This window comes from Macrobrachium nipponense, chromosome 41, assembly GCF_015104395.2.
Source record: "Macrobrachium nipponense isolate FS-2020 chromosome 41, ASM1510439v2, whole genome shotgun sequence".
NCBI lineage: Eukaryota > Metazoa > Arthropoda > Malacostraca > Decapoda > Palaemonidae > Macrobrachium > Macrobrachium nipponense.
Genome location: NC_061102.1, coordinates 18031520 through 18057599, shown reverse-complemented (window position 1 = coordinate 18057599; position 26080 = coordinate 18031520). Strand labels below are relative to the sequence as shown.

Here is a 26080-nt window from a genome sequence, read left to right as displayed (position 1 = left end):
GGCAGCAGCCAGCGACATCCTGGGTACCGGCGGCAATCGGCCCCTGCACGGCGGCTGTAGGAGTCACTGACATCACGTGGGGGGAATATACCAGATGAAGAGGGGCGGCATACCCTGGAGTAGAGATCGTGGTGGTCATCACTCCATGGGTGACCGTCCCAGACCCTGTCATATGATGGAGCAGCCCCTGGACACTCGGCACGCCCTGCAGTCCCAATGACGCCCACACCTGTCCAAGATCATTCCCCACAGCAGAAGCACCTGTGGAAGCAAGAGTCGGGTACACAGTAGTGGTTCCCCCTCGCGGGGGGGGGGGGTTTTGGGGGGGGGGGGGAGGGGGGACAAGCCCCACCCCGAACGAACGGAAGAAATGCACGTCGGGTAACGAGCGCCCTCCTCTACGCTCGATGGATCGGGCGAAGAAGAAGGACCTCAAAACCCCCCTCCCCAAAGGGGAAGGTGCCATACGTGGGAGATGAGCGGGGGAGGGGGAGGGGGGGGGGGGGGCAGAGAGAGGACGAAGTATCGGTTACCAAGGGAGTCGCGGGAGAGCTTTCCAACGATTCCTTGGCAGGCGTTCGTTCCCCCTGCCCCCCGCACTACACCTCCGACTAATTCGAACAATGTTACACGGCTCGGCCCGAGTGCATTCGTGCCCTCAGCTCCGAGCATGTCCGATGATAAAAAAAAAATCAATGTAATAAAAGATGAAAAAGACAGTACGTACTTACAATTCACTTTCAAACACTGACAAACCAAGTTGAAAAATTCACAACAAAGCAAAGCATACGACGATGAAGCGGGCAGAGAGCGATGGCCAACACATCCTCACACCCACAAGGCCGAAAGCAAAAGTGGTTCTTCACCTCCCAGTCGCACGGCGCACGCACTGTCGGACAAGTAGTTCACTACTGAACTCCCTTGTTCGAAGCTTACGACCGTCCAGCTGCCGCTAGTTACCTTCCTATTGTAAAAGGACCGAAAGGTTTGTATACCATACCGGAACAATGCACTATTTTGAAGGTGGAAGGTTAGGTGGAAGCCGAGTTTTAATTGAATCATTGTAACATATGAATGAGGCTTGAAATTATCATTGAAACTTAACCCTCCATGCTATCTTCTAATTTCTTTTTCAAGAAAGTTTCTTTGGCCATAAGTGTTTAAACTGTTATTACTATTGTTTTTGTGGGTAATGTCTATTATTAACCTTGGACATTTCTGCTCTGTATTTCCAAGATTTTTGCATTACTAATGAATTATTCAAGTGTTTCATTAGTGCATAATTACCTTTGTCAAGTTAAGTCTCAATAAGAGTCATAAACCTTTTGATTTGCCTAATGAACATTCATGATTACTTTTAGGTTGAAACTTTTCATTACATTTATATACTGTAATATGGGATTTTGTATGTAATGTGATCTGCTGTTATCATTAGGATTTTACATTAGCTTTTCCTTTTATAGGGTTAAATGTGAAATTAATTCTTTTTCTACTATTCATAGAATTTCAAACTACCAAAGTGAAAGAAAAATTTTTTGCCTTTGAGAGTTTCCTGATGGTCTGTGTAAATTTAATCAAAAGAAAACTATTATCTAGACATTTTTGGGTTGTATTAGTTGTTACAGCATAAGATTTTTTTTCCATATTTTATTTGGTAAGTTTATTGATACTATATACTGTACTTGTATTTAAATCTTGTCAAGACATTCCAGTAACCAAAATCAAATTTATAGCTATGGTCAGTTAGTTGCAGCTCTTTTCTTCAACCGGTGATGGTAAGAAATGGTAGCATTCAGTATTTTTGTAAATTAATTTAATATATCTCATATTACAGGCAAAAAAGGAAAAGGTAATAGAAGAAATACGGCAGATGTTTGGCTACCGAATTGATCCTAAAGATGACAAATTCAAGGAAGCTCTTGAAAAGAAGGAGCAAGAAGAAAAGAAGGCAGCTAAAGCTGCCAAGAAATTAAAGAAACAGCAAAAACTGATTGCTGAGATCCATAAGATGGCTGGTGAAGGGAATGCAAGGATAGAGGGGGACAATACCAATAGTAAGGAAGGAGGTGTTGAAACGGCTCCTAGTACGCACTCTTTTTCTGAAACCAAATCATAAGCTGATTATTGGACATGCTACCAAGATCATTGTAAAAGATACCTTCTCCATTACTAGTGAGTTATACTTGTACAGTTTCATAATAAAATCTGGTTTACCATGTATGGTGTGATGGCCTAATAGTATATTTTTGAAGATTGAAATTTTTCTTAGGTAATAGGTAATAAACTTCATAAAGGAGCATACCTAAGTTATGTGCATTGTTTAATGAAATTGTGTTTATTGAGTCTATTGGTTAAGAACTTATTCAAATAAGTTCTTAAATTAGTACAAAATTTGAAGTAAACATACAATATAGTGCTGCCAGTCAGCCTTTTACCCTTTTTGCCTTGAGATACATCATCTTTATTTATCAAAAGATGTAGTGTTCTGGGAGCTGGGCAGCTATGTTTTGGCCGAGTGTTTAATTAACCTTCAGCATCTTGGAAGGTAAAGTACAAACCATCTAATTTATTCCTTGGATATATTCTCTTGTAACAGCACCTTGTCTAGGCCTATTTTGCCCTTTACTGCTCCAGTGGATCCAACCAGCCATCTCAGAGGCTGATCTGTCTAAAATGGGATTGATGCTTACTTTGACTGATGGGTTTATTATGCAAACCTTAAGTTTTTATAATGTAAAACATTTACTATATACCCATCAATCATGCAGAGGTGCTTCCTTTCCCTTGCTTTACTACATTAGAGCTTAACTATGCAATAGAATGTCTTAGGTGGTTCCTTGCAATTGATGTTTCATAGATGCATACATGTACATGTAGCTCCTCTACTTTTGTGTCTACGATTATAGTGCTATACCATTTCCAGCACTGATGAAAAACTAATCACTATACAAAAATATATACTTTTAAAAATCAAAAAAAGGTTATTGAAAAACTAATCACTATACAATACTATATATTGACATAATTTATCAAGTTGAGGTCATTTTACAAATAGTCTATAAATTTGATAACCTCGTATATACCTTCAATGACCCCAAGGCAGTTGCACATGCTCCCACTTAATGCATGAAAGTAAAATATTAAAAATCTAGACTACATTACATAATGGGCTACAGAAGACCAGTGACTCATAAGGAGCAAATCCAAAAGCAAACTCATGTTAAAGAGTGACAGGTATTAAAAGATTATTTGATAGGGCTGTTATAAACCTGACTCAATCATCATGGTTCATATAAATTTCCCTAAAAAATGTCAAAATTAGAAAAACAATGTAAAACCCACAAATGTTTGAAACTCTCCCACTTTGACAGGAATACTACGACAGGAATTACTACAAGTTCATGATTTTCATAAGACTTTTTCCATAAAGTTCTGGAAATGTGTCTGATTTTTCCTGAAAAGAATTTAAACCATGTTAAACTTTCCCATGATTTGTCAGAAAATAAAGAAAATCTGCTCTCTTATAAAAGTCTGCAAATTTTTACAGAATTTTACAGAAAGTAATTGTTCCATAGAAATAGTTTAATCACTCCTGACTTCTTGGTGTAACCAGCATATTTTCAAGTCTGCATGCCAATATAATGAAAAGTAAAAATTTACTTACAAGCATTTTATGATAATCATATGAGAGAGAACAGGTCCACCCCATAACATCACAGTGGATTTCTATTGTATCCACAGCTAATTGACTTTCACTCAAAAACAATCAAACCCTTACACAGTCATCATCAGTATTTTAAGAGTAGAATGGTAAACATGAATTGCTTTTACCAATAAATACTGAAAAAATTATTTGGAGGGAGATCTGATTAATACAGGAATAAGTGTGGATTAACTTGTAAACTGTAATTCAGTTGAATTGTTTATAGGTTATTTTCCAAATGGTACAACAACTGTGCAAGAGTTTCCCTAATAGAATCCAGGTTAAGCAGAAGTTACATGTAAGAATACTAATTCTGCAATCAAAACTCTAGAGCTGTGTTCAGAGTGGTTAATTGAAAATATTTCTTGTACATATGTCTTAGTAAGATTAAATTGTATATAATGTGGCAAAAAAAAGGAAAAACACAGCCACTGCCATATCTTAAAAAAACAAATTAGTTACAAGCATATAGACAACATAGAATCATATGTGCGATGTCACCTGAAAAAATATTTGCAATTACAATGCAATGATTTAATTAGAACAACTTTAAGTGCCTTTTTTTTTTTAACCAAAAGTGCTATTTCTTTTATATTGTAGAGTTAATAGCATTTTTACCTTTGTATAATCACCTTAATCTCAATTTCTGATATAACAATAACATCTTTAGGAAGAAATGGTACTTAATTTTTTTTTCAATTCCTTCACCAACAATCTACTGTGATACTCGTTAAAACAGCACTCATATAATTCACAATCCATTACAGTAGAATGTCCTTAAGAGAGTAACTCTGAACAAAAATGAGACACTTCTAACAACTATAGCTGGTTTCATTTCATCTGCCCGCATACGAGTGAAGATGTGGCACATGCACATAGGTAGCACATGATTTGCTGACAATCATATTCAATATCATTGACTTCTTGATATATATTATTTCCTCAATAACTTATCTAAATGTTTATATATACAAAGAACCCTCACCCCTTCTTATATAAATCATAAACATGCAGCTTTGTATTGATAATTTAGCACACACACACAAAAGACAACCTTGTATCAAAAAGTCTACTTAGTAAAAAAAAAAAAAAACCAACCATGAGCTTTTGATAATTATGATTTATTTCAGTATACCTCATGCTACACTCATCAATCGTGTGCTTGTATTGTTATATTATCGGTTTAAATTGGAATGTTTATGATCTACATAAGGTGTCATGGTTTTTTGTTTATTTATAAGCATTCAAACGTACCACTGAAGAAATAGTTTGCATCTTTATCAGTGAGCCAAAGATATCATTAAAATTTATTTCAGCTAATCGAGATCTTGGTGTGCATTTTTCCACATCTACCTGGAATGGAACAGACTATAACATATTTAAAGAATACATCAGAATGGAAGCAAGTTTACACCAAACTGTATAGCCAAACACACACACTTAAAATATAGTGAATATTACTGTAGAAGCCTAGTTCTTGACTGAAAAATGGTTATTAAAAGATAATAAACATGATTTTCCAATCCAAAATCAGCTGCGTAATATATTTGCTGTTTCTTTTAAATACAAGCTTGGCATATTACAAAACATCACTTGAAATACCAAAGTGTGTCTGGAAAAAGAAAATACTCCTTTACTCTTTCACACACACTATTATCATGAAGTAGTTAGACCATATTACTAGGCTAAACTTGCAGCACAGCCTATAGAAAATTTTTTTCAAATTACATTATTTCACAGATTACAGAGATCAAAAGTATTCCTGCATATGGATAAACGATATATGTTTTGAGTGAAATGCCAGGCAACCTTACTGCAAGCTTAATTGTTTACTTTATCTAATTGACTATTACAATTCCCACTTCTTGCCGACTGGACATAGAATCTTGACAAAAATCTTGCAACAAACAGTTAACTTGTAGCAGCAGCTATCTTGCTAAGTTAAGTATTTCACAGTTAGGAATGCAGTATGAATTTTAAGTCTTTCTATGGATGTAAATGCAGTACTGCTTTAATTGTGCATATATTTAATGCTTGAGCAGAAAAAACAATCTTAAGAGCTAATTGCCAAATTATTAGTTATAACCCTTGTTGTAAAACTTGGGACTAGGACCATTCTTGTTACAAATATTGGAGGGAAAATACACATTACATACTGAGGAGAGACCTCTTGAAACTACTTATATCCCACCTGAACAGTTATGTTCACGGTCACTTGCTATTTCTCAATAATGTGTGAAATGCACACTTGAAATATGTCAATAAATTCACTGCAGTTGAGATTTGAATAAATTTCAATTTTTGCTATTAAGATGAGAAATATATATATATATCTATATATAATCTATATATATATTATATATATATATATATACTATATGTATAATTAATATTATAAATATATATAAATATATATATAATAATAATATATAATTATTATATTATAAAACCTTCCTTTGTTTTCCTAAATAATAGAAAAGAAAATTGTGTCCTACATACAGTAGCTTGTGCTTAGCATATGGTGGCAAGACAATGCCACTGACTGTATAGCAAAACTAGCAGAAGAATAGAACTATTTTGTCTTACATATATAAATGAATAGAAGTACTATAGCAATATGAAGAGTGGATTTTTATGACAAATCCCTGTTATCCAACATGAAGAGCTATTACGAGGTCTCTTAAAAACAGAAAAATTCGTATAATATACTTGATAACTACAGCAATGAGCCACCAGTGTATAAAGACGCTTTGTAGAGTTGTTGGTTTCAAAACAAGAAAATAAAATTTAAAATTTAATACAAAGCAATGAACCATCTGTGCATGACAACTAGGCATCAAGAGATGATAGTTTTTTCAATGATTCAATGAAATTGTACTCTGCTATCCCAATAAACACTTGAAATCTTGATGAGAAGACAAATGCTGCTCCTCTTATATGGTGAAGTTAAAATACTAAGTTTACCTAGCATAGATTATAGGAGCATGACATGAAAAACTGGAAAGTAAGCTACCTATATATGGTGACATTCCAGCCTGCTTTGATATCCTTCATTATTAATAATCTTTATTACCTCAAAATTTCTACTAAAAGTATATGTGGTAGCAGACTAGATATATATAACTATTTATATATACATACATGGCAAGGGCTGGGTCTGCCTCTTGGGTTGCAGAGGGGAATAAGCAGGAATCTCCAATACCCTGTAAAATATTTCTAGGTGATCACCAGATTAATATGAATGAAGTGAATACATATTGTATATTTAGATAGGCCAGCTGGTAGGGGGACGGGATGTGGCTTGGAAAATATGAAATTCCTGAAAGATAAAGAAATTAACAGCAAAGGAATATTATAATACACTGGTACATTGGGTATTAAATATGCAAATGCAAGTTTTGCCTAATGATGTTTATACTCTCAGGTTTTGAAGTTGCAGAAGTACATAAAATATTTTAAATAATAATCAGTAGCAGAAGTACAGAAAATAGACTAAAGGATTTATAAGGCAGCAAAGTACAGACAATATTTCAAATAATTTTTAAGGTAAGAGAATTACAAAACATGTTATATAAGTGAAGAAACAGACTTTTCATAGTGAATAATTAAATTTTCCTTTTTTAACACCTCAACAGACAATGTAGGTATCAATCGTAGATTATCAGACTGTTCATAAATTTTGTGGAAAAATTTTCTCAAACTTATCCAATTAAGCTGAAAATAACTCCATAACTTGAGAATAACAGTATCTTCAGAAACTTCTCTCAGGTTTATGGTGGGGTATTGGATGAATTTGGGGCAGAAACCACAGGTGGTGGAATGTCAGTAACAGTGAGTTCCACCCTTGTGGTGCCTTCAACAGGCATGGTTGCTGATCCTTCTCCTGAGGTTGACTGTTCATAGGATGGACAAGCAGCTCCTGCAACATCCATAGCACTAACTTCTACATAAGAATCGCCATTCCTGCGGCTAAATTCCTGGTGGGAGACGAGGGCAGCCATGGCAGCATCGTAGGACGGAGGCGGCTCTGGGTACAGGCTCAGGAGCTTCTTTCTGTTTACAATAGACATGCTTTTTTAATATCTGCTTCCTAATGCCCTTAGTTTAAAACATTACCAGTGTGCAAGTACTTTGTGAAATTATCTGGAATATTTCTTAACCTCTTCATTACCGAAAGTTTGTTTGGAGGTAGGTGGGTACCACCATTGAAGTCTACTATACCGCACCGGGTGCATAAAGGTGGTACGCATAGTACCACCAAAACTCCTCTTTTCAGATAGGGACTTCCAATCATTCTGTAATTTCGGTTTGAAGAGTTTGGAGCAAAATAAACAGTATGACACGATGCCAGACGTATGATGAACCCAAAAAAATAGTATTATTACTGCTTATAGTAGTGTGTAGGTGACAGATGAACTGCGTCTCAACAAAAAATCACAAAACCAGACAAGCGTAAACATGTAATAACTTCTACCCAAGTAAAAAACCAGTTGTATCATCATTTACTGTATTTATTTATTCACTTATTACATTTTACAAATAAAAGATATGAACACCAGATAAATGAAGGTAGAAATAAAGCCTTATAGTAACTTTATATATAAAAAACCAAACCAGAGAAAAAGCAAAAAAGCGATTTTTTTCTGAGGACAAGAAACTTGAAAAATTAGTTTAGATACCCCTAATGCCCCTAAAGTTGTTTTCTGTGATGAAACTAATCTTAGAAAACGTAGAAAATGACATCGCCCAATTTTTGAAAGATATACTATAAAATTTGCGATTTCCATATTTATTGGCGGGGCTTTCGCTTTAGTTTTTGCTCTTTTTTTTTTGTTATTACGTGCTTATTTACTGTTCTATTTTGATAATACTTTATGTGCATGTTCCAGGTGCAATATACCAACATTCTGTAAGACCGAATTTCTATTCAAGACCGTAGTTTTTTTCACCGACCGCCACCATGTCCCTTGTACAAGGGACACTGAGTTTCACATTTTTTTTCATAAAATCATTTATTTTCCCTGTAGGATGATAAAACTAACAGAGAATATGCGTTATTATAGTGCTAATAATACCTGATAATTTCATTAGCCTGTCTTGATTAGTGTATTTTTGGCAAATATTTACGATGGGCACCCCTCCAAACTCGAGTCACTACCGAGAGATTCAGTTCGGCAGCGAACACAATGTTTACATTCTGCTCACCCACCCGGTAAAGAAGGGGTTAATGAATCACGGGTTTTACCATTTTCTGTTGGCAATCAATATGCTTAAATACATAATAAGTAAAAATTCTTAAACATTTAGACGCATCTAAAAACAAAATATTTTTCAATCACTCCATTGTTGAATAAAAGCCATTTTACAACTCTTGTCCCTAAATTCACCCAGGAAATCATCAGCAACAATATCATTTTCATGGAATTGGACTTTAAATGTGATCTCTTTTGTCCTGTATACATCCCATCTGAATTCCCATCTAGTCGAGGCCTTAGCCCTTAATGGATGGACTGAGTAGTAATAAGAGGTTTGGGGTGGTGGACGGATTGATCCTGTAGATAAACAATATTAAGCCCAATTGATTTAGAATGTGAATCGGGCAGGAAAGAGGTGCCAATACTTCTATAGCCCATAAATTCACTAATGGCAACCAAGGGTTGCTGTTGGTTTTTGTGTTGGTAATGATTTTATTTCTTATCTGTTTTGATATTGTTTGAGCAGCAATTATAATTTTACAAAATAAAATAAAATTATTTATTAGAAAAAACATATATAACTAGGTAAAATTTACGATTGTCTTGTAAAAGAGGGCCCCACAAGGGTTGTAAATAGTCATTTTCAACTTCTCGTGGAAAGAGAAATTTTTTTCATAAATTGGCCAACCTCAAAGTTTACCCAGCCTGAGGAGCTGCATATTGATGTATTTACCCATCCAGTAAGGGTTAATTTATGCCTTTTTTCCCTGATTTACTGGCCTTTGTCCTGCTACTCCTTATTTGCTACTTTTGTGACTAACTGTTCCTTATTTTTTCTCATGTCAAAACCATGTCAGGCAGTCCCCGGGTTACAACGGGTTCGGCTTACGACGTTCCGAGGTTAAGGCGCTTTTCAATTATATTCATCAGAAATTATATCCAGGGTTATGACGCATGTTCCAGGGTTACGTCCCCTACAACGCCGATCTGGCAGAAGAAATATGACACCAAAATGCAAAACAATCAATAATTGAAGGGTTTTTTTACGTATAACTGGTGGGTCACAGGTAGCCGTGGGCATTCTGGGTATACATGCCCCGTGACCTGGTACAGATGCCAATAGTCCCTGGATCTCACAAGTGTAATTTTAATTCTACCAGTTTCCAGCTTGGTGCTAGTAAATCCTAATGTTAAGACCTCAGGTTTGTTAGTTATGAAAAATACAAATTAGTTACAAATTTGGTATGTTTTCTTAGGATTGTTCACAATGTTCCGACTTACGACGATTTTCGGCTTACGACGCGTCTAAAGAACGGAACCCCCGTCGTAACCCGGGACTCCCTGTATGGATATCGTACACCAAGACACATGATAGTGACAGTAAAACCATAAAAAAAAAAACCCAGTGAGTAATTAAAAATCAAATATATTATGTTTGTTATGTATGCATATTGGTCATCTTACGTTAAAGACAATTTCCTTTGAAGTTTGATTAGTTGCAGAAGGTAGCAGTTCATGACGATTAATAAGCTATCTTCAAATCCCAGAATCATTCAAATCAAGATCACAGTGCAATGATCTATTACACAGCAGTGTTCCCATAATTTAAAAAATGATGGTAATAAAAGAAAGGGTGAGGCAATAATTCACAAATACTAGCCTACAATAAAATTGAGCAATATATGAGGGTCAAGATTCTATATTTTAACATACTGTATACAAATTTCTATTGTCCAATTCTATCTAATAAAAATAAATATAAAAGGTGTCCAATTCTATCTAATAAAAATAAATATACTAAAAGGTGATTAAGGCATTTCATGGAAGTCTTACAAGATAGCCTCAGATAGTCTTACCTGTACTGAGGATCTGCCATTACAGTGTCATAATCAGGTACATCATGGCCCACAACCAATGTTTGGCTCTCCTGATCCACAGGTCCAGAAACACTGCCAAGATATCGGAGAACAGACTGACCTGCCTGTGCTTTAAGCATTAAGAATTTATAGCACCTCCAAACAATGCTGATACAATAGCCCTGTGGAAACAAAAAAATACTTTATTACTTTTTGGGAAGAATTGAAAAAAGTATTTGCACAAGTAGGGAAAAACTCTCTATCACGAGAGTATACATAATGTTCTAAAGGGTCCACAATAATACAAAGTGTTAAAAGTCTGTGTATAATTTTTAAGACTTTACAAAAAGCTTTCGAACCCTTCCCTGGTTCATCTTCAGTCCAAATGAACAATTAATTACAACATGTACAGAGGTAAATTAAAAAAAAAAAAAAAAAAAAAAGGAAGTCGTTGAAGATCGTTGACACGTTGTCGAGCTAACGACCGGTATCAAAGATCTTCAACGACTCTTGTTTTTAAAGTTTTTTATTTCCTCTGTACATGTTGTAACTAATTGTTCATTTGGACTGAAGATGAACCCAGGGAAGGGTTCGAAAGCTTTTTGTAAATTCTTAAAAATTATACACAGCCTCTTAACACTTTATATTATTGTGGACCCTTTAGAACATTAGTACTAGTATTGTGATTAAAACACATGCAAAATAATCACCATTCAATAATGGCTGAAGCAACCAGCTAGATCATTGATTGGTCCTTATCATCAAAACGACTAATGTAACGGCTATCACCAAGCTCTAGATCAAAATAAAAAAGCTGATTCAGTAAAGCTATCATTACTCCAATTTAATAAGTATTTCTGTCAAACTCCTGAAATGAAGACTGCATCATAATTATTCTAAGTATACTGCAGTGCTTTGAGTTGCAACAAGAAATTAAAATTAAAACAGATGAATGGACCTCAAAGTCATATTTAATAGCAACATAATTATTATAACCAGATTACACTGCTAAACTTCAATATAGATGAAGCTGATGATTTGTTTAGGTGTAACAAATGAGGCCTGTAGTGCAAGAGATGTATAACCCTCAAAAATGGCAGTTTGGAATTATAGGCGAACGTGTTGTCTGTATATTAAAAAAAAAACTTGTATTGATGTTGGAAAAGGCGAAGCAAACATCCTGCGGGGTTTAATAAGGTCTAAAGTGGCATGTTTTAGTCAAACAAAAGGTGGAGACTAACATTAGATCGGGTGCAAAAGTGTTCTAATTCGAGAGGGTGCTGCGCCAAATGAGTGCCAAATTAGAGCAAAGTATTATACTGTGCCCCACAGATTGCTTTCTCACAAACTTTAAACCATAGTAGACAATCGTTTTTTGTTCTCTTTTTTTGCTCTCATTTTTTTCTCCCTCTCATTTTCTCTATTTCTCTCTATTTTTGTTTCTCTCTCAATTTCTCTCAATTTTCTTTTATAATTTGTTATTTCTACTTTTCACTCAATATTTCATTTTTCTTTCGATTTTCTCTTTCGCCCTGATTTTCTCTCAATATTTTTCATTTTTCTCTTGATTTTTCTCTTTCTCCTGATCTGAGTTGGAGGGTAGGTGTTGCCAATGTCCAAGGAATTAGGTATAACAACATATGTACTAATTAATTTTTACAGAACTCTTCTTATTCCTTACAATATATATATAGTGGGGAGAATAATTCAATCATAACTGGCTCACTATTTTTGAAACTGGCTGAGGCTGTACCTGAAAGGCACATACTAGAATACATTGTCTAACAAGGAAACAAAATATGCAATAAATGATATTGTTATGATACAATAAAGTTTGTTCATACTTACCTGGCAGATATATATATAGCTGTATTTTCTTGAAGTCCGACAGAATTTTAAAAACTTCCGACACACGCAGTGGTCGGCCAGGTGGTTTAGTACCCATTCCCGCCGCTGGGAGGCGGGTATCAGGAACCATTCCCATTTTCTATTCATAATTTTTATTTCCACTGTCCCCTGAGGGGAGGTGGGTGGGTACTTGATATATATCTGCCAGGTAAGTATGAACAAACTTTATTGTATCATAACAATATCATTTTGTTCATGAAACTTACTGTCAGATATATATAGCTGAATCCCACCTTTGGAGGTGGGAAGGGACAGAATAGAAAAAGGATTTTGGGAAACAAATGCATGCAGATGATTTACATCTTGGTTCCACCTGTTAGCATAGCTGACTTCGTGATTACTGTCACCCAAGTCTGCTTCTGCTTTACTAGAGTTGCCAGCGAGGTAGAGACCTATAAAGCTGGTGCACTCCAGATGATCTGTCAACGGGGGCGTGACCACAATGTGACTAGACGCCATATTGACCATACCATGAGGGCTAAGAAGTAAAAAATAAAAATCTATATATAAATATATATATCACCACCTGACCAACCTAGCCAAAGTTAAGGTGTGTTAACTAAGGCTTAAGAGTTAAGAAGTCGCCGTTGTCGGCGACTCAACAACTAAATTAAGAGCTCTTCCTAACCATTTTCTACAGGATAGGATGAGTGGTACTTCTTGCCCCCAAGATTGTGTCTGCAGACACGTATGGCCCTAGCGAGCAGCAGATCTCATATGCCATCTTCACATCTCGCAGGGAGTGTGAAGTGAACACAGAGTTGCTTCGCTAAAACATGGTACTCAGGATGTTGCTGAGTGCCATGCTCTGTTGAAATGCTTCCGAGGCCGCGCCCTCACCTCGTGAGCATTCAGATAAAAAGATTTCAAATCTTTGTGCAAACACAATGAAGGAGCATTTTTTGAAAGAACTCCTTAACACTCAAGCCAGGGTGTTCTTCGATATGGGCAAGTCTGGTCTTTTTCGGAACACTGCAGATTGCCCGAATGACTTCGACTTTCTTGAGTTTTATGTAGATAAAACTTGAGAGACCCGACAGGGCACAGGACTCTCTCTGGCTCCTGCCCACTAACTTGTGCCATCCTTGCTTCCAAGCTCCTGGCCCAAGGACAAAACAGGTTTCCATTCTTAGGCCACAACTGTTCTCCAAAGCCAAAACTTGTGACGATGGCTTAAAATCTCACTAACCCTCTTTGTCGTATCTAGGGTGGTTAGAAGAAGGCCTTCCTGATCACATGCAAGAAGTTAACAGGTAGGAGAGGTTCGAATGCTTTGACATCAAGAACTTCAGACTACGTCTAAGTTCCATATTGAAAGCTTCGATCTGGACATGCACAGTCAGTCCGTCTGTACTAAAGTCAGGTGACCGACCAGTTTGACCAGTCAGACGAATCAAGGACAGCAAGGCTGTACCCTGAAGACCATAAGGTACTATTCTTCGCTGAAGGATGAGTGTCTGGACTGCCTGGGCGATTCAATCTAAGCAAACCTTGGGGGTGTATCAACGCAACCCAACGTCGTCAGCGAATCAACTCCTGACTCGAGCTTCTGGTGCCAGGAGAAAGGAGCGAGGAGCAAAAAGGCGATTCAGTCCCGAAGGAAGAATGCCTGACAGTCCAACCTGGTCTCATGTTACACGATCATCGGGGGTGTATAACGCAACCGACTTCGTCAACAAGAAACTCAGGGCTACTATATGTCGCCTGATCTCGCACGAGTGTCTGACTCCGAGAAAACAGGTGAGACAAAAAGTAGATGGTGAGCGAGATTCGAGATTCCACAGAATCTCAAAGATCGTGAAGGGCTTGTTGTTTGACAGACGCAAATCTCTGAGCCCAAAGGCCGTCAACAAACATATTTGCGTATTCTTTAATAGTTGTGACTGCCAGCTTATCCCATTCTTCAGACGGAAATGGAAGACGGTAATCTTATTCCTGTCAACATCTCGATAGCCTGAACGTAGTCAGACTCAGAGCGGAGAGGTTATAGGTACCTTTCGAGTTAAGAGTAGACCGACTCTCTCGGAAAGGTCCTTGTAAAGTGAACTAGGAAGTATGTGACCTCTGTGAATCCAGGATCCTGAAGGCCAACATGGGGCGATCAGCGTCATTGTCGCTCCCTGTGACGTCATAAATCCTCTTATTACATTTCCTAAACGATTGAAAAAGGGGAAAAAGAGACTAAACATCCATCCCCGTTCAATATCATAGGATGGCATTTAATGGTACCGATCCCGGATCGAGAATAAGGGAGCAGAGAAGAAGAAGCCTCTTCGTCCTCAACATATCGAAGAGAAGAATGAAAGGGCGTCCCTAAAGTCTCCACAACTCTCAACTTACTTCTAAAGGAATATTCCACTCGGAAGTCAATAGTTGCTGCCGTCGATCGAGACGATTCGTACGGACTTTTGCAATCCTGTAACGAACCTCTAGAGGATCGTTACATTCTACGCCTGTTGTTATAATAGGCTCTTTCTCGTAAACTCGAACAGGGACCGAGAGAAGATACTACTTAAGATATGAGAGAGCTGTGGAATATCAGAGTTGATCTGGACCACTGGTTCCCAAAAACTCGTTTCGAGGACTGGAGGGACTACCGAATCGCTTTACTTCTTTCAGATTAAGATCCAAGGCATTGAAACCCTATCCAGATATCCGGCACCTTCTTTCTATCACCTCAGGTGATAGACGCACTGAGAGATGTTCAGAATCATTCCTAGATCTTGAATAATATTTCAGTTTCCCGGTCGGAAAAAACTGTGATCTTAATTGCAGTCTATTCGGGGAAACAAAACTTCTTCAGGAAGGAAATGGTCCCCAGCAAGCTCATCCATTCCCTCCCCGAGTATGCTTACTTCCCTAATAAGGCTGCGCTTTGCCTAAGCAGGAGAGCATATAAAAGTGCAATGTTGCGGTAGACTCGTAGTTCTATACCGTGCGGTAACGAGCACCGAAAGGATTAAGAGATAACTCTGTTGAACATAGTAAGGCAAAACGAATGCAACGTTTTATTCATTCACGTAAGAAATCTCTTCAATCTTAGGCTAAAGTCCGTGATTGTAGGACAGAGATACAGTTAGTGCAGTCAATCCCGCAGGAGAGACGTAACCGCCCGCACAGAGATACGGTTTAGTCAGCCAATCCCAAGAGAGAGAGACGTAACTACCGCGCATGACAGCGCACGATCTGTTACTGGTGGCTCGGTTGGACTGGAGGACAGAGACAGCGTGACAGCAGCAGCCAGCAGCTTACGAATGTCGTCTCTTAACTTTATGTCTGGGTTGCCAGCTACCCTATTCTACGAAGAAATAGGTCCGTTATTTTTTGAGCAGATAGACTCTCAAGCTGGTATATTTAGGCGAAACAGAAAACGCTAAATATATAGATGCGTTTGTGTCGTCAGAACACTACCATACAACGGTAAAAGATAAATCGGAAACTCCTGGAAGGCTGCAGGAGTAACGATTAAATGTCCTTAAAATAGACAATAGACCTCTCGGTTGCCATCCGAAGAGGTAACTACAGCAAGCGTATATGACTTGAACCAACCAGAAATAAAATAACGCAAGGCAAAATGATATTGTTATGATACAATAAAGTTTGTTCATCTACTGCAGATTATATACTATATATATAATATATATATATCTATATATATATATATATATATATATATATATATATTATATTATATATATATATATATATATATACATATATATATATATAGCTGAATTCGGAAATACAGCTACATACATATCTGACAGGCAAGTTTCATGAACAAAACTTAAGAGAATCGAAGCAGTCAGCTCAAGCTTCTTATGTATTGGACATAAGCGTTCATTGACGTAGTCTACAAGTCTATTTCTTGTACGAGTCTGCGAATGACGAATGAGAGCTCTTCCGAATCTTGTCAATAAGAGCTTATTCTCTTACGCAATATCAAGTTAATGAGATGTTTGTCAATGAGAACTAACCCCTTTACGGGACAAAGAGATATTTTGTCAATGAGGGGATACCCACTTACTTGACAAAACGATAGTATATTGTCAATGGGGGAAAGTCACTGAATTGACAAAACGTAATCCAGGAAGTCGAGCATTTTATTTTTCCGATTCCCGTCTCAAACGAGGAAGGGGCAAGAATCCTGTTAAGAGACTAGGCTTACGGCAGGGTGAACGACGATGTTCAATTCGGCAGCGTAGTCCCGACTAGAAACTAACAAAACCTATCATCTGAAAAACCCTTTCAGATGGGCTAAAAAGCTTGCAAAATTATCCTGGGAAGAGGAAGAAATTCTCCAACCAGCTTCCTCTCCCGTATCACAACTAAAGCCTGTTAAAGCTTAAAATTTATTGGCAGTATGGCAAAAGAAGTCCTATCTTGCGCTTTCCTGAAGAGCGTCCTTTTGATGAGTACCTTTGCAAGAATCCTACTGAACATTGCCGAGAGTCCTGACGTGCAGGACATCGAGCCTTTACCTAACCCGTAACTGCCTTATCGCAAAGTCTTGACTGCGGTAGAGAAAACGAGATCTTCCCTAGAGCTTTCCTAACTCCATCCACCTTTGCGAAAAGCAATAAAATATTGACAGAGATCTCTTGAATTCACGAAACCCGAGGTCTTGCTGGGTTTCGAAGACGAAGTTGTCTGTTCACTTTAAGCTTCCTCCGAAGCACTGCTTACTTCACATTCTTTGCATGTGAGGTATAAGGTATCACCGAAGGTAGAGGTAAAAATTCTTGAGGCCCAAATCGTAAACAAGAGCTTGAAGAGTTCAATAGAAACGTTCAGCCAGGCGACACACCTGGCGTGCGCTGGCGCGCAGCGCGTCGCGTCCACTGGCGAGCAGTGAGCACGCTCGGCGTCCACTGGCGAGCAGCGAGCACGCTCGGCGTCCACTGGTGCGCGCTTGGCGTGCACCCGCGCGCGCCTGGCGTCCATCCGAACGTCCCGTCCAAGCCGAGCGTCAAAGAAGCGTGCAGAAAAGCGTCACGCTCCTGACAGGCGTCAAAACAAGCGAGATACATCTCGGGAGAGAAATCCGACTGCACGAAACAGTCTCAGGAGAAGGGTCGATCGTGCGAGAATACGTGGGCGACTGGCGAGGGGACGCCTTTCTTATTCTCACAGTAACAAAACTCGGACGTCCGCTCTCAAAAGCGTTCGCGTCCTGCTACTAAGACTTCCATTTCATATTTCTCGGTGGAAAGACGTACACGTGATCAGGCGACGTTCGCCTTCTTACTTCTCACTGGAACGCATAACGAGAGAGAGAGAGAGAGGACGTGAAGCGTCCTCCTCTACAAAGCTTCTATTTAGAGGGCGCGAGTCCTTCCGAAAGCTCCAACCCCTGCGCGGGGAGGACGCTTCGGAGGACGAGAAGCAATCCTTCAGGATTCGTGCACATGCACGCAACTTAGGCAGTCTGGGATTTTCATCAGAAACTGCCGAAGGCACGCCAGATCGGTGGGGGTTCCTCGTAACCCTCCTTCGGCTTTCGACATGCTCTCTCCCCGGGTCCTGGGAGTCAAGCAGAGGTCCCGGCCTAGAGGCGAAATAAGGCCGATCTGACGCACCCTCCACTACACAAGGGGCACTGTCACTGCACTTAGCCACTTCGCTATTGCTCTCTAAAGCAAGCACTTTCGATTCTAAGATACGAATCGAAAGAGTATTAGAGAAAGGGCAATAACCTCTACAGACTGTTTAGGGCCCGAAGGCAACATTACAGGGTTATGAGAAACAATAACAGAAGTAGCACTCTTCACAACAATGAAGGAGAGCGATCACCTCTCGCAGACAAATTCATAACCCGTAGGCATACTACAGGGTTAGGCAAAAAAAAAAATCTACAGGAAGGTTAGCAGGTTCACTACCCTGACTTTTGTTTACTGATTAATTGCGTACATACGAATCATACGTTTTCCTTACGGAATTAGACATGTTTACTGATTAATTGCGTACATACGAATCATACGTCTTCCTTACGGAATAGACAAAGTCTCACACTCCTCACATGACAAATCTCAACAAAGAAGCAAGACTCATACCCCTCGTGCATACCAAGTGCGGATCTACCGAAGCTTTCGGTAGCCACACCCTATCTTTGCAGACAACACCCTCTGAAACTAGCCTAACTAGATTCAGATATCTTATGCAAAATGAATCAAATTCAAATCAATTTAAGATAGCGTATGTCTAGCCACAAATCCAAGTAAATAAATTAAAAGACAATAGGATACTTAGCGGCAATGAAGTTTCCAAAATCTAAGACGGAGGTACTGGAAACAGGTGTTTCCAGCACCGGCGACAGAAAAATTATGAATAGAAAATGGGAATGGTTCCTGATACCCGCCTCCCAGCGGCGGGAATGGGTACTAACCACCTGGCCGACCACTGCGTGTGTCGGAAGTTTTTAAAATTCTGTCGGACTTCAGAAAATACAGCTATATATATTATCTGACAGGTAAGTTTCATGAACAAACTTCAATGTAAGAATTCATGAAAAAATTAACACATTAACACACTTGGCCATTAGCGTTGAGATAAAGATGACCATAAGCAACAAAAGTCAAGCAATTCGTATTCATTCCAAGCAGCTGCTGCTGAAGAGGAAAGGCTGGAGTTTCTCGTATAAGCTGACGAATGTTGGGCAGGTAAGACAGGTAGCCGATCATTGTCATGCTGTAAGGGTGTTATATATGTATGGTAAAAAGGCTTCAGTAAAAGACACAAATATCTAGTTAAGCAACAATGAATATCAAATTTTAATATTTACTTGTAGCTTCAAAAGGTTAAAATATACCAGAATAAAATTTTGATATACTGTGCAAGTAAAATAAAAATGTAAAAGATTAATAATATTCAATGCATTATCAATTGATTTAGCTAACATCCTGCATTTCCATAGTTGGCATAGTTCCAAAATTTGTCCTTAGCTTTCTTGACACTGAAAAATGTTGTCATCTTGACACACACACACACACTAAATCCAATGAAGCATCTTCAACTTATCATTGATGCTTATAGTTACAGCTACACCTACCTGTAGTATATTTTTTTTACATCACGATGTTTGGCGGGAGTAGCTTTAAAATATCCAAGAATAGTTAACTTTATAAAATAAAATAATGTACCATGAGAGATTACAAGTAGAAATACAACCACAGAATAGTGCAGGAATGCGACACCTGTGATATATTAGGCCAGTTGTTATGTAAGCAAGATTTTACTGTTTTTTAATACTGTAAAAAATATCTTAAATATAAAGACAAAACTGGTCAAGCTAATCCTACTGCACATAATTTTCCTGTGAAATAACCGGATCCATCTAGGCACTACAAATTATCCTATTGTTAAGACACCAAAGGTTTGTTCGCGTATGAGCAACAACCATTGTTAGGCAAGCACAATTGGTATGTTTTGTTGGGTGATATGATTGCAAATCCCATGCCTGAAAGAGATTTGGACCCATCAGTATATAATACACTGAACCTTTACATTTTACATGCTCTGCTACCTGTTAGGATGTTTTAGGGTATATGCATTCTCTCTCTGATCAGACGGTTTTTATCACATATTTCTCTATTTTTCCAAATTGAGATTCCATGAGGATTAACCAGGATTCAAAACTGACTAAATCTAGATAAAGTTAAATTCTAGTTTATCTATCCATCTTTATCTTTAAACTGTGTTAGCAATAATGGCTACGAATCAATAATTACCTTGAAATGCAAAAATCAAACACCTGGAGGAAGAAGAAGGGCATCAGGTGGGATGGCTGACCACGGAAGGCTCCATAGACCAAGAGAAGTGTTACCACAAAAGTACAGAGGGTGATGAAAAGTGCAACATTTACTTCATCTGTAATGAGAAAAAACTTGCAAAATAATCTTCCACCTAAGAAATTTTCGTTTGTAGATAAAAGAGCTATAACTAACCAAACACTACGGGTTAAATTTCCTCTGATATAAATAATTTTATACTCAGGAGTCAAACTTGAAAATGATTGCCGTAACTTAAGGCATAAAATTGCCCAATATCTGATTCTGTAAACTAAAGAAAACCCACAAGAACTAACCTCTATTCAGACGATGAGTTGTCAGAAGATTCCCCAAGGAGAGAGAGAGATCTGTTGCTGACTGATGAACACTTCCATCACCTTGAGCAGCCAATATACAGGGAGTTTCCTCACCACAATTCAGAGCCTGGACATCCAAGTGACTAACAGATAATTGATCATTTCTATCTGCTTGGGTACCAGATGAAAGGTTATTTGAGTTCATAAGCATCTCTGGATGGAAGACGACAATCGCTATCAAGGACAAAGCCATCAAATGCAGTAACTGAAAGGAGAAATTCACTTGTCACTGTGATAGAAATAACTGATATAGCATGTCTGTCATAATTTACCATTAACAGATTTTGCATGAAAGAATATAAAACCCCTAAAAAAGGTCATATATTTGCCAATAACGAACAAACTGAAATAGTCCTTATAAGGTGAACTGCATTTTTTCTGGATATACAAATAATTTCATATATGGGTATTTTCAAAGTACAAGCTAGTATGGTTTTTGAGACTGCTAACAGGACAGTTAATTAAAAGTTAGTGCAGTGAATGGGGAGGGGATTTCTTCCCAATCATCTGACTGATCTCTAAATTTGGATCCAGGTAGAACTTGGCTTTAAATAGTAAAGGTTTCTATATCATGGCAAAGTGTAATTTGAATAAAAATTGAAGTTTATCCCTACAAAGTACGTATACAAAACAGTCTTAAATACTCATTAAACTTATGGCTATTTACAATTTTAAATAAAAATCATCAAATTGCCTGTATTCTAAACCAAAATTCATGTTCTTTAAGAAAGTCTGGTCTTTAGGTGTGAATTAGCTTTGAGAAGGCATGTAAGCCCTTGTGGTATGCAGCATTTGACATCTATGGTTTCAATGTTAAACTACTTAACTGTAAAAACAAATAAATAAAAAAAACTGAAAGATTTATCAAACAACACAAGCTACATTTGTCTGAATTGCTTACATGTGAACAGAAATATAGATACTGTATATGCAAACCCTACAAGGATTAGTAAGTTAAGATGCTCAGGCCAAAACACTTACCATATGCCAGAAGCCAATGACAATAGTTCCGGTGCGGACATGACAACACAGGAAACATGTAAAGTTAGCATTTCGATGTCTCATTGCTTCAAAACGTTCCTGCAGCTTCTGCAACGTCCCTCTACCGGTCACAACAGTGGTGCTAGCTTCTTCGTTGCTTGCCATGGCTTCTGCCTCTGGGCCTCCTCCAGGGTCAGCCACTTCCTGGTTTTCGTTATTATTCTGAAGTTCAAAGTAAAAATGGTTAACTTTGAAACACAAAATTCAAGTTGTATAAAATTTCAGGAAATTTTTATTAAGTAATTGATTTGACTACACCCTTTGGAAGTACAGTGGGCCTGACACTGTGCAATGTATAAGGTGGAAAAGGTCTGAAGTTTGCTGTGTTCCTTTTGACCCAACTACATAATTATTTTCTCCTTTTACTTTTCCTTGTTTCCCACATTTGGTCTCTTCCACCCAACTGTCCAATTCTGTAACTTTACTTGTTCCGATTTTCACTTCATAACTAAACCTTTCAGGTGAACCCAGTGACAGACTAGAAACACAATTCAGTGGTATAGTTAAATTACAGTGAATAATAATAATGATAATAATAATAAATACCTATAACAAAGAAATTAAATGCTATACACATCCAAATGCACTCTGAAAAAACAAGAAGTAAGCCAAATTCAGTCTCATACCAATGAGAGGCACTTGGAACATGCCTGAGTGACATATGCAATGCAGGCCATGGGACTGAGACGTAGAATGGCAGATACCTCCCCACCCCTCCTTGGGTGATTGGCAAGCAGGAACTGAACTCCAAACCCCAATAAGCATCAGCTTGTTTATCCCATATAATTATGTCTGACCTGAGAACAGCTTGAAACTGTGATATGAAATCACTCAGGCAAGATATGAATTGACATTTCCCATGAGAATAAAACTGAGCACACACAATACAAAATACAGTGTACAGTATTGATATTATTCTCATTACAAGCCAAGTTTGTATATAATACTGCTGTAAAATAATCTCACAGTTTGTGTGAAGAATATAAATTATTCCAAGTAAATTTCATGTTAGTTCAACTGAAAAAATTAATTGCAAACAAGGACCATATCTTTCCTTAATTTCTTACCACAACACGTAACATTCATTATGTAATCATAACAAAGGTGAAGCTAGGAAAGTCTCAAGCCTTTTCTCTCACAAAACACTGAAAAGTTTATTTACGAGCATGCAATTTCAGTCATCCTAACTGTAACCTTATAACTAGTGAGGCTAAAAGGATAAATCATATGTTCAACACTTATCCTATTCCACGCCAGATGTAACAGATTATGACCCCATAAGCAGTTCTAAACACACTCATACAAACATTCAATTTACAGTCTAGATAAGCAAAAGGTTCCTATGAAATGGTAGACAAAATTTAATGGCCCTTGTATACATACAGTAACAGGAAAGGTCATAAAAATTACATCATAACAGTGCTTAATAAAGCTGTGAAATTGTATGGTAGGGTTTTAACTCAGAAAGAGTGAACTTGATTGAAAAAGACCTATGACTGATCAACTGCTTGTTATCTGACAGTCTTGCAGGCATAAAGAAAAATCTGTAAGTGGTATCATGGACCTAGCTTATAACAGATCCAAAGAGAAATGGAAGAACATGCAGATTAAAAAAAAATGATCTTGTGTGTGTAAGTTGGTCTGAAACAATTATGAGTGATCTCTGTGCTTCTTTAAAACCTATATGAATGTGTGATGAGACAAGTACATGAAAAGGCAGAAGTGGATTCAAGTATGAGATATGGTAATGCAAACAGAAGTTCATTAGTGAAACACTGAATGACTCATGTTCACAGCTAATGTAGCAGTAACTTATGCCAGCGACAAAAAGCAGCAGAGCCCAGTGGAAGAACCTGAAACTATTCATAAAATGAAAATGCTGAAAGTAATTATACAAAGAGTAAGAACCAAGTAATGGAGCAAAGAATATTAGTATGGATGGTATAAAAATGTAGGTAGTGACTTCCACAGTATCTGAGAGTAAATGTTACCTAAGATGCCAGATAAGGCAAGAGGAAATAACAACAGGTAAAAAACAGAAGAGAAGTGGAACTTTGCAAAAAGGCTGAGATAGAGGTTTCTAGAGAAACAAAAAATTAGCAATACGTATATAAAGGAACAGTTAAATCCACTTTATATAAAATGAAGTGCAGATGTTAAGTATGATTTTGAAAAGGTTGATGCCATTGCTAAACCGTCTTCATAGCATGTACATGCGAGCGAGAGTTGGAAGGGTGATGAAACAAGTATGTTACGTATAAGTAAAAAAAATAGATCGTAGTGCTAATATGATATCTAAGGGCACAGAGTAGGGTCAGGCAGATATATAGACTGGAATGGGAAGGGACAATTGTACAGTAATCAAAGGTGCTTGTATGAGGCATTACTGCACAGCCAATGAGTCTTCTGTCAACATAGGTACAGGTATACGAAATGGCTGATATGGAAATTTTCTGCACCAGAGAACTGAAAACTGAATATGGATAGGTAACACTGTAAGGTTTTATAGTTTTTAAATTTAAAACTATTACATAAGCTGGAGGATGAGGAGGACGAGATGGAGGAGGTGCTTCTGTATAAGTGGGAGGAGAGACGTGCCGAACTTCAACTCCTTCTTGGTCTGCAAATATTTCTCTCATGCGGGCCCTACGTGTAGCCACTCTGCCAGACATGTCGTTTTCTGTGAGAAAACAAAACTAACCAGACCTGAGTTACCCAATTAACCCTACTCATTTTTAGAAGTTACTCTCCAAACTGAGAAACACAGGCAAAAGAGAACTAGCAAACTAAGATAAACTTCTAACATGTACTCTGCACTGAATCAAAGGTTGTTAGTGCTTGAATAAATCTGAATTAAACTGATTTCCTTTCATACTTTAAACATTCTGTTCCATCTTCAATCTAAACAGGTGACAAACAATTTCTTAGGCTAAAATGTTTTCAAATACAAACCCTTACTGCATGTTAGCCTCATCTGCAGTAGCAGTTATTTAAAGACACTTTCTAAACATCCTATTTCCATCTGACTATGCAACCAGTCCCTAAGCACTCCTACAGGTGAAAAGGGGTCATTCTCTGCATAGTCTGGACTATCTACAGCTTGATGGGTTAGGAAGAGGTTTTATCATTACTGAGTAAAGTAATAGATTTCTAAATGAAAAAATTTCAATTAACTTTACTATATAATAAACTTACATTTGTTTCAATATACTCCCAGTATATTAGTATATATGTTAAGAGTAGCAACTTGGGTAAGTGGCCTCACTACATTAGAACTACTAAAGGACTTAGAGCCTTTAGGGCCATGGATCAAAAGACTTATTAGATAGGTCAATGACCACATCAGTCATCTTGATAGTACATACTATCAAACAAACGGTCATGGTAAAGGTTGAATTTGAGATAACTAAAAGAGAACACAATAAAATTCATGTTTGATATCTAGAAAAAATGCAAATATCTAAAGTTTGCAATTTATTCCCATGAAAAAAAAAGACCTTCCTTATCTATGTGGAATCGCTCCTTAGGGGCACTCCAGGACCTGGGTACATGCTCAGAAAGATACAAAGGAAGACTTCGACGACACGTCTAGAAACAACCACAACTGTTGATAAGGCTAACATACAGTAAATGGGTGTGTATTGAAACATGATAATTGCATTCTAATGTAACAAAGCCTGCCTCATTATGTGTATCTTGTGCATAAGAAGCACTTCATGGCAACACTTCTTATCTATCTATACTAGCTAGTATACACTGTAGCTTTTTCTATCAAGCATTCTGAACAGCCTCCTACTACACTGTTTTCCTCCAAGTATCATTTCATGTCCCTATTAATAATTCATGCACAGTACAGCACGGCAGAATGTCATCACCAAGCATTGCACCAAGGCTGGCGCTTTGTTTAAATTCCACTCATTTGCTGTTTGAGTTCCCTGTACTCTGAGTTGTTCTTTTTTTTTTTATTTGCAACTTATGCCTCCCAAGCATAAAGGTAACTCTTCTGATGACAGTGCTTGTAAGATAAGTAAAGGCATCACTATGGCAGTAAAATTAGACATTGTGAAACACTATGAAAAGAGTAAAACACCTATGAACATTGGCCACACACTAGGCCTAAGCTGTTCAACTGTGGTCACAGTTATTAACAAGACAGGGATTGTTCTGTTTTTACAGTTCCATTTCATTACTATTTACATTAATTCACATTATTGCATTTCACATTAATGTCCTT

At 37.6% G+C, this 26080-nt stretch overlaps 1 protein-coding gene and 1 pseudogene across 2 annotated transcripts in view; one reads left to right on the top strand and one right to left on the bottom strand.

Annotated features, from left to right (window-relative positions):
* The window catches only part of LOC135212554 (large ribosomal subunit protein mL64-like), a 146909-nt gene extending 143724 nt beyond the window's left edge, over positions 1–3185 (top strand). For both annotated transcript variants that reach the window (XM_064246092.1, XM_064246091.1), the window contains exon 4: positions 1835–3185. In XM_064246092.1, the coding sequence (XP_064102162.1) occupies positions 1835–2116 (282 nt within the window). In that variant the 3' untranslated portion in view covers positions 2117–3185. The remainder of the gene's footprint in view (positions 1–1834) is intronic.
* Positions 2997–24547, bottom strand: LOC135212555 (uncharacterized; annotated as a pseudogene).
* Positions 24548–26080: the final 1533 nt, after the last annotated feature.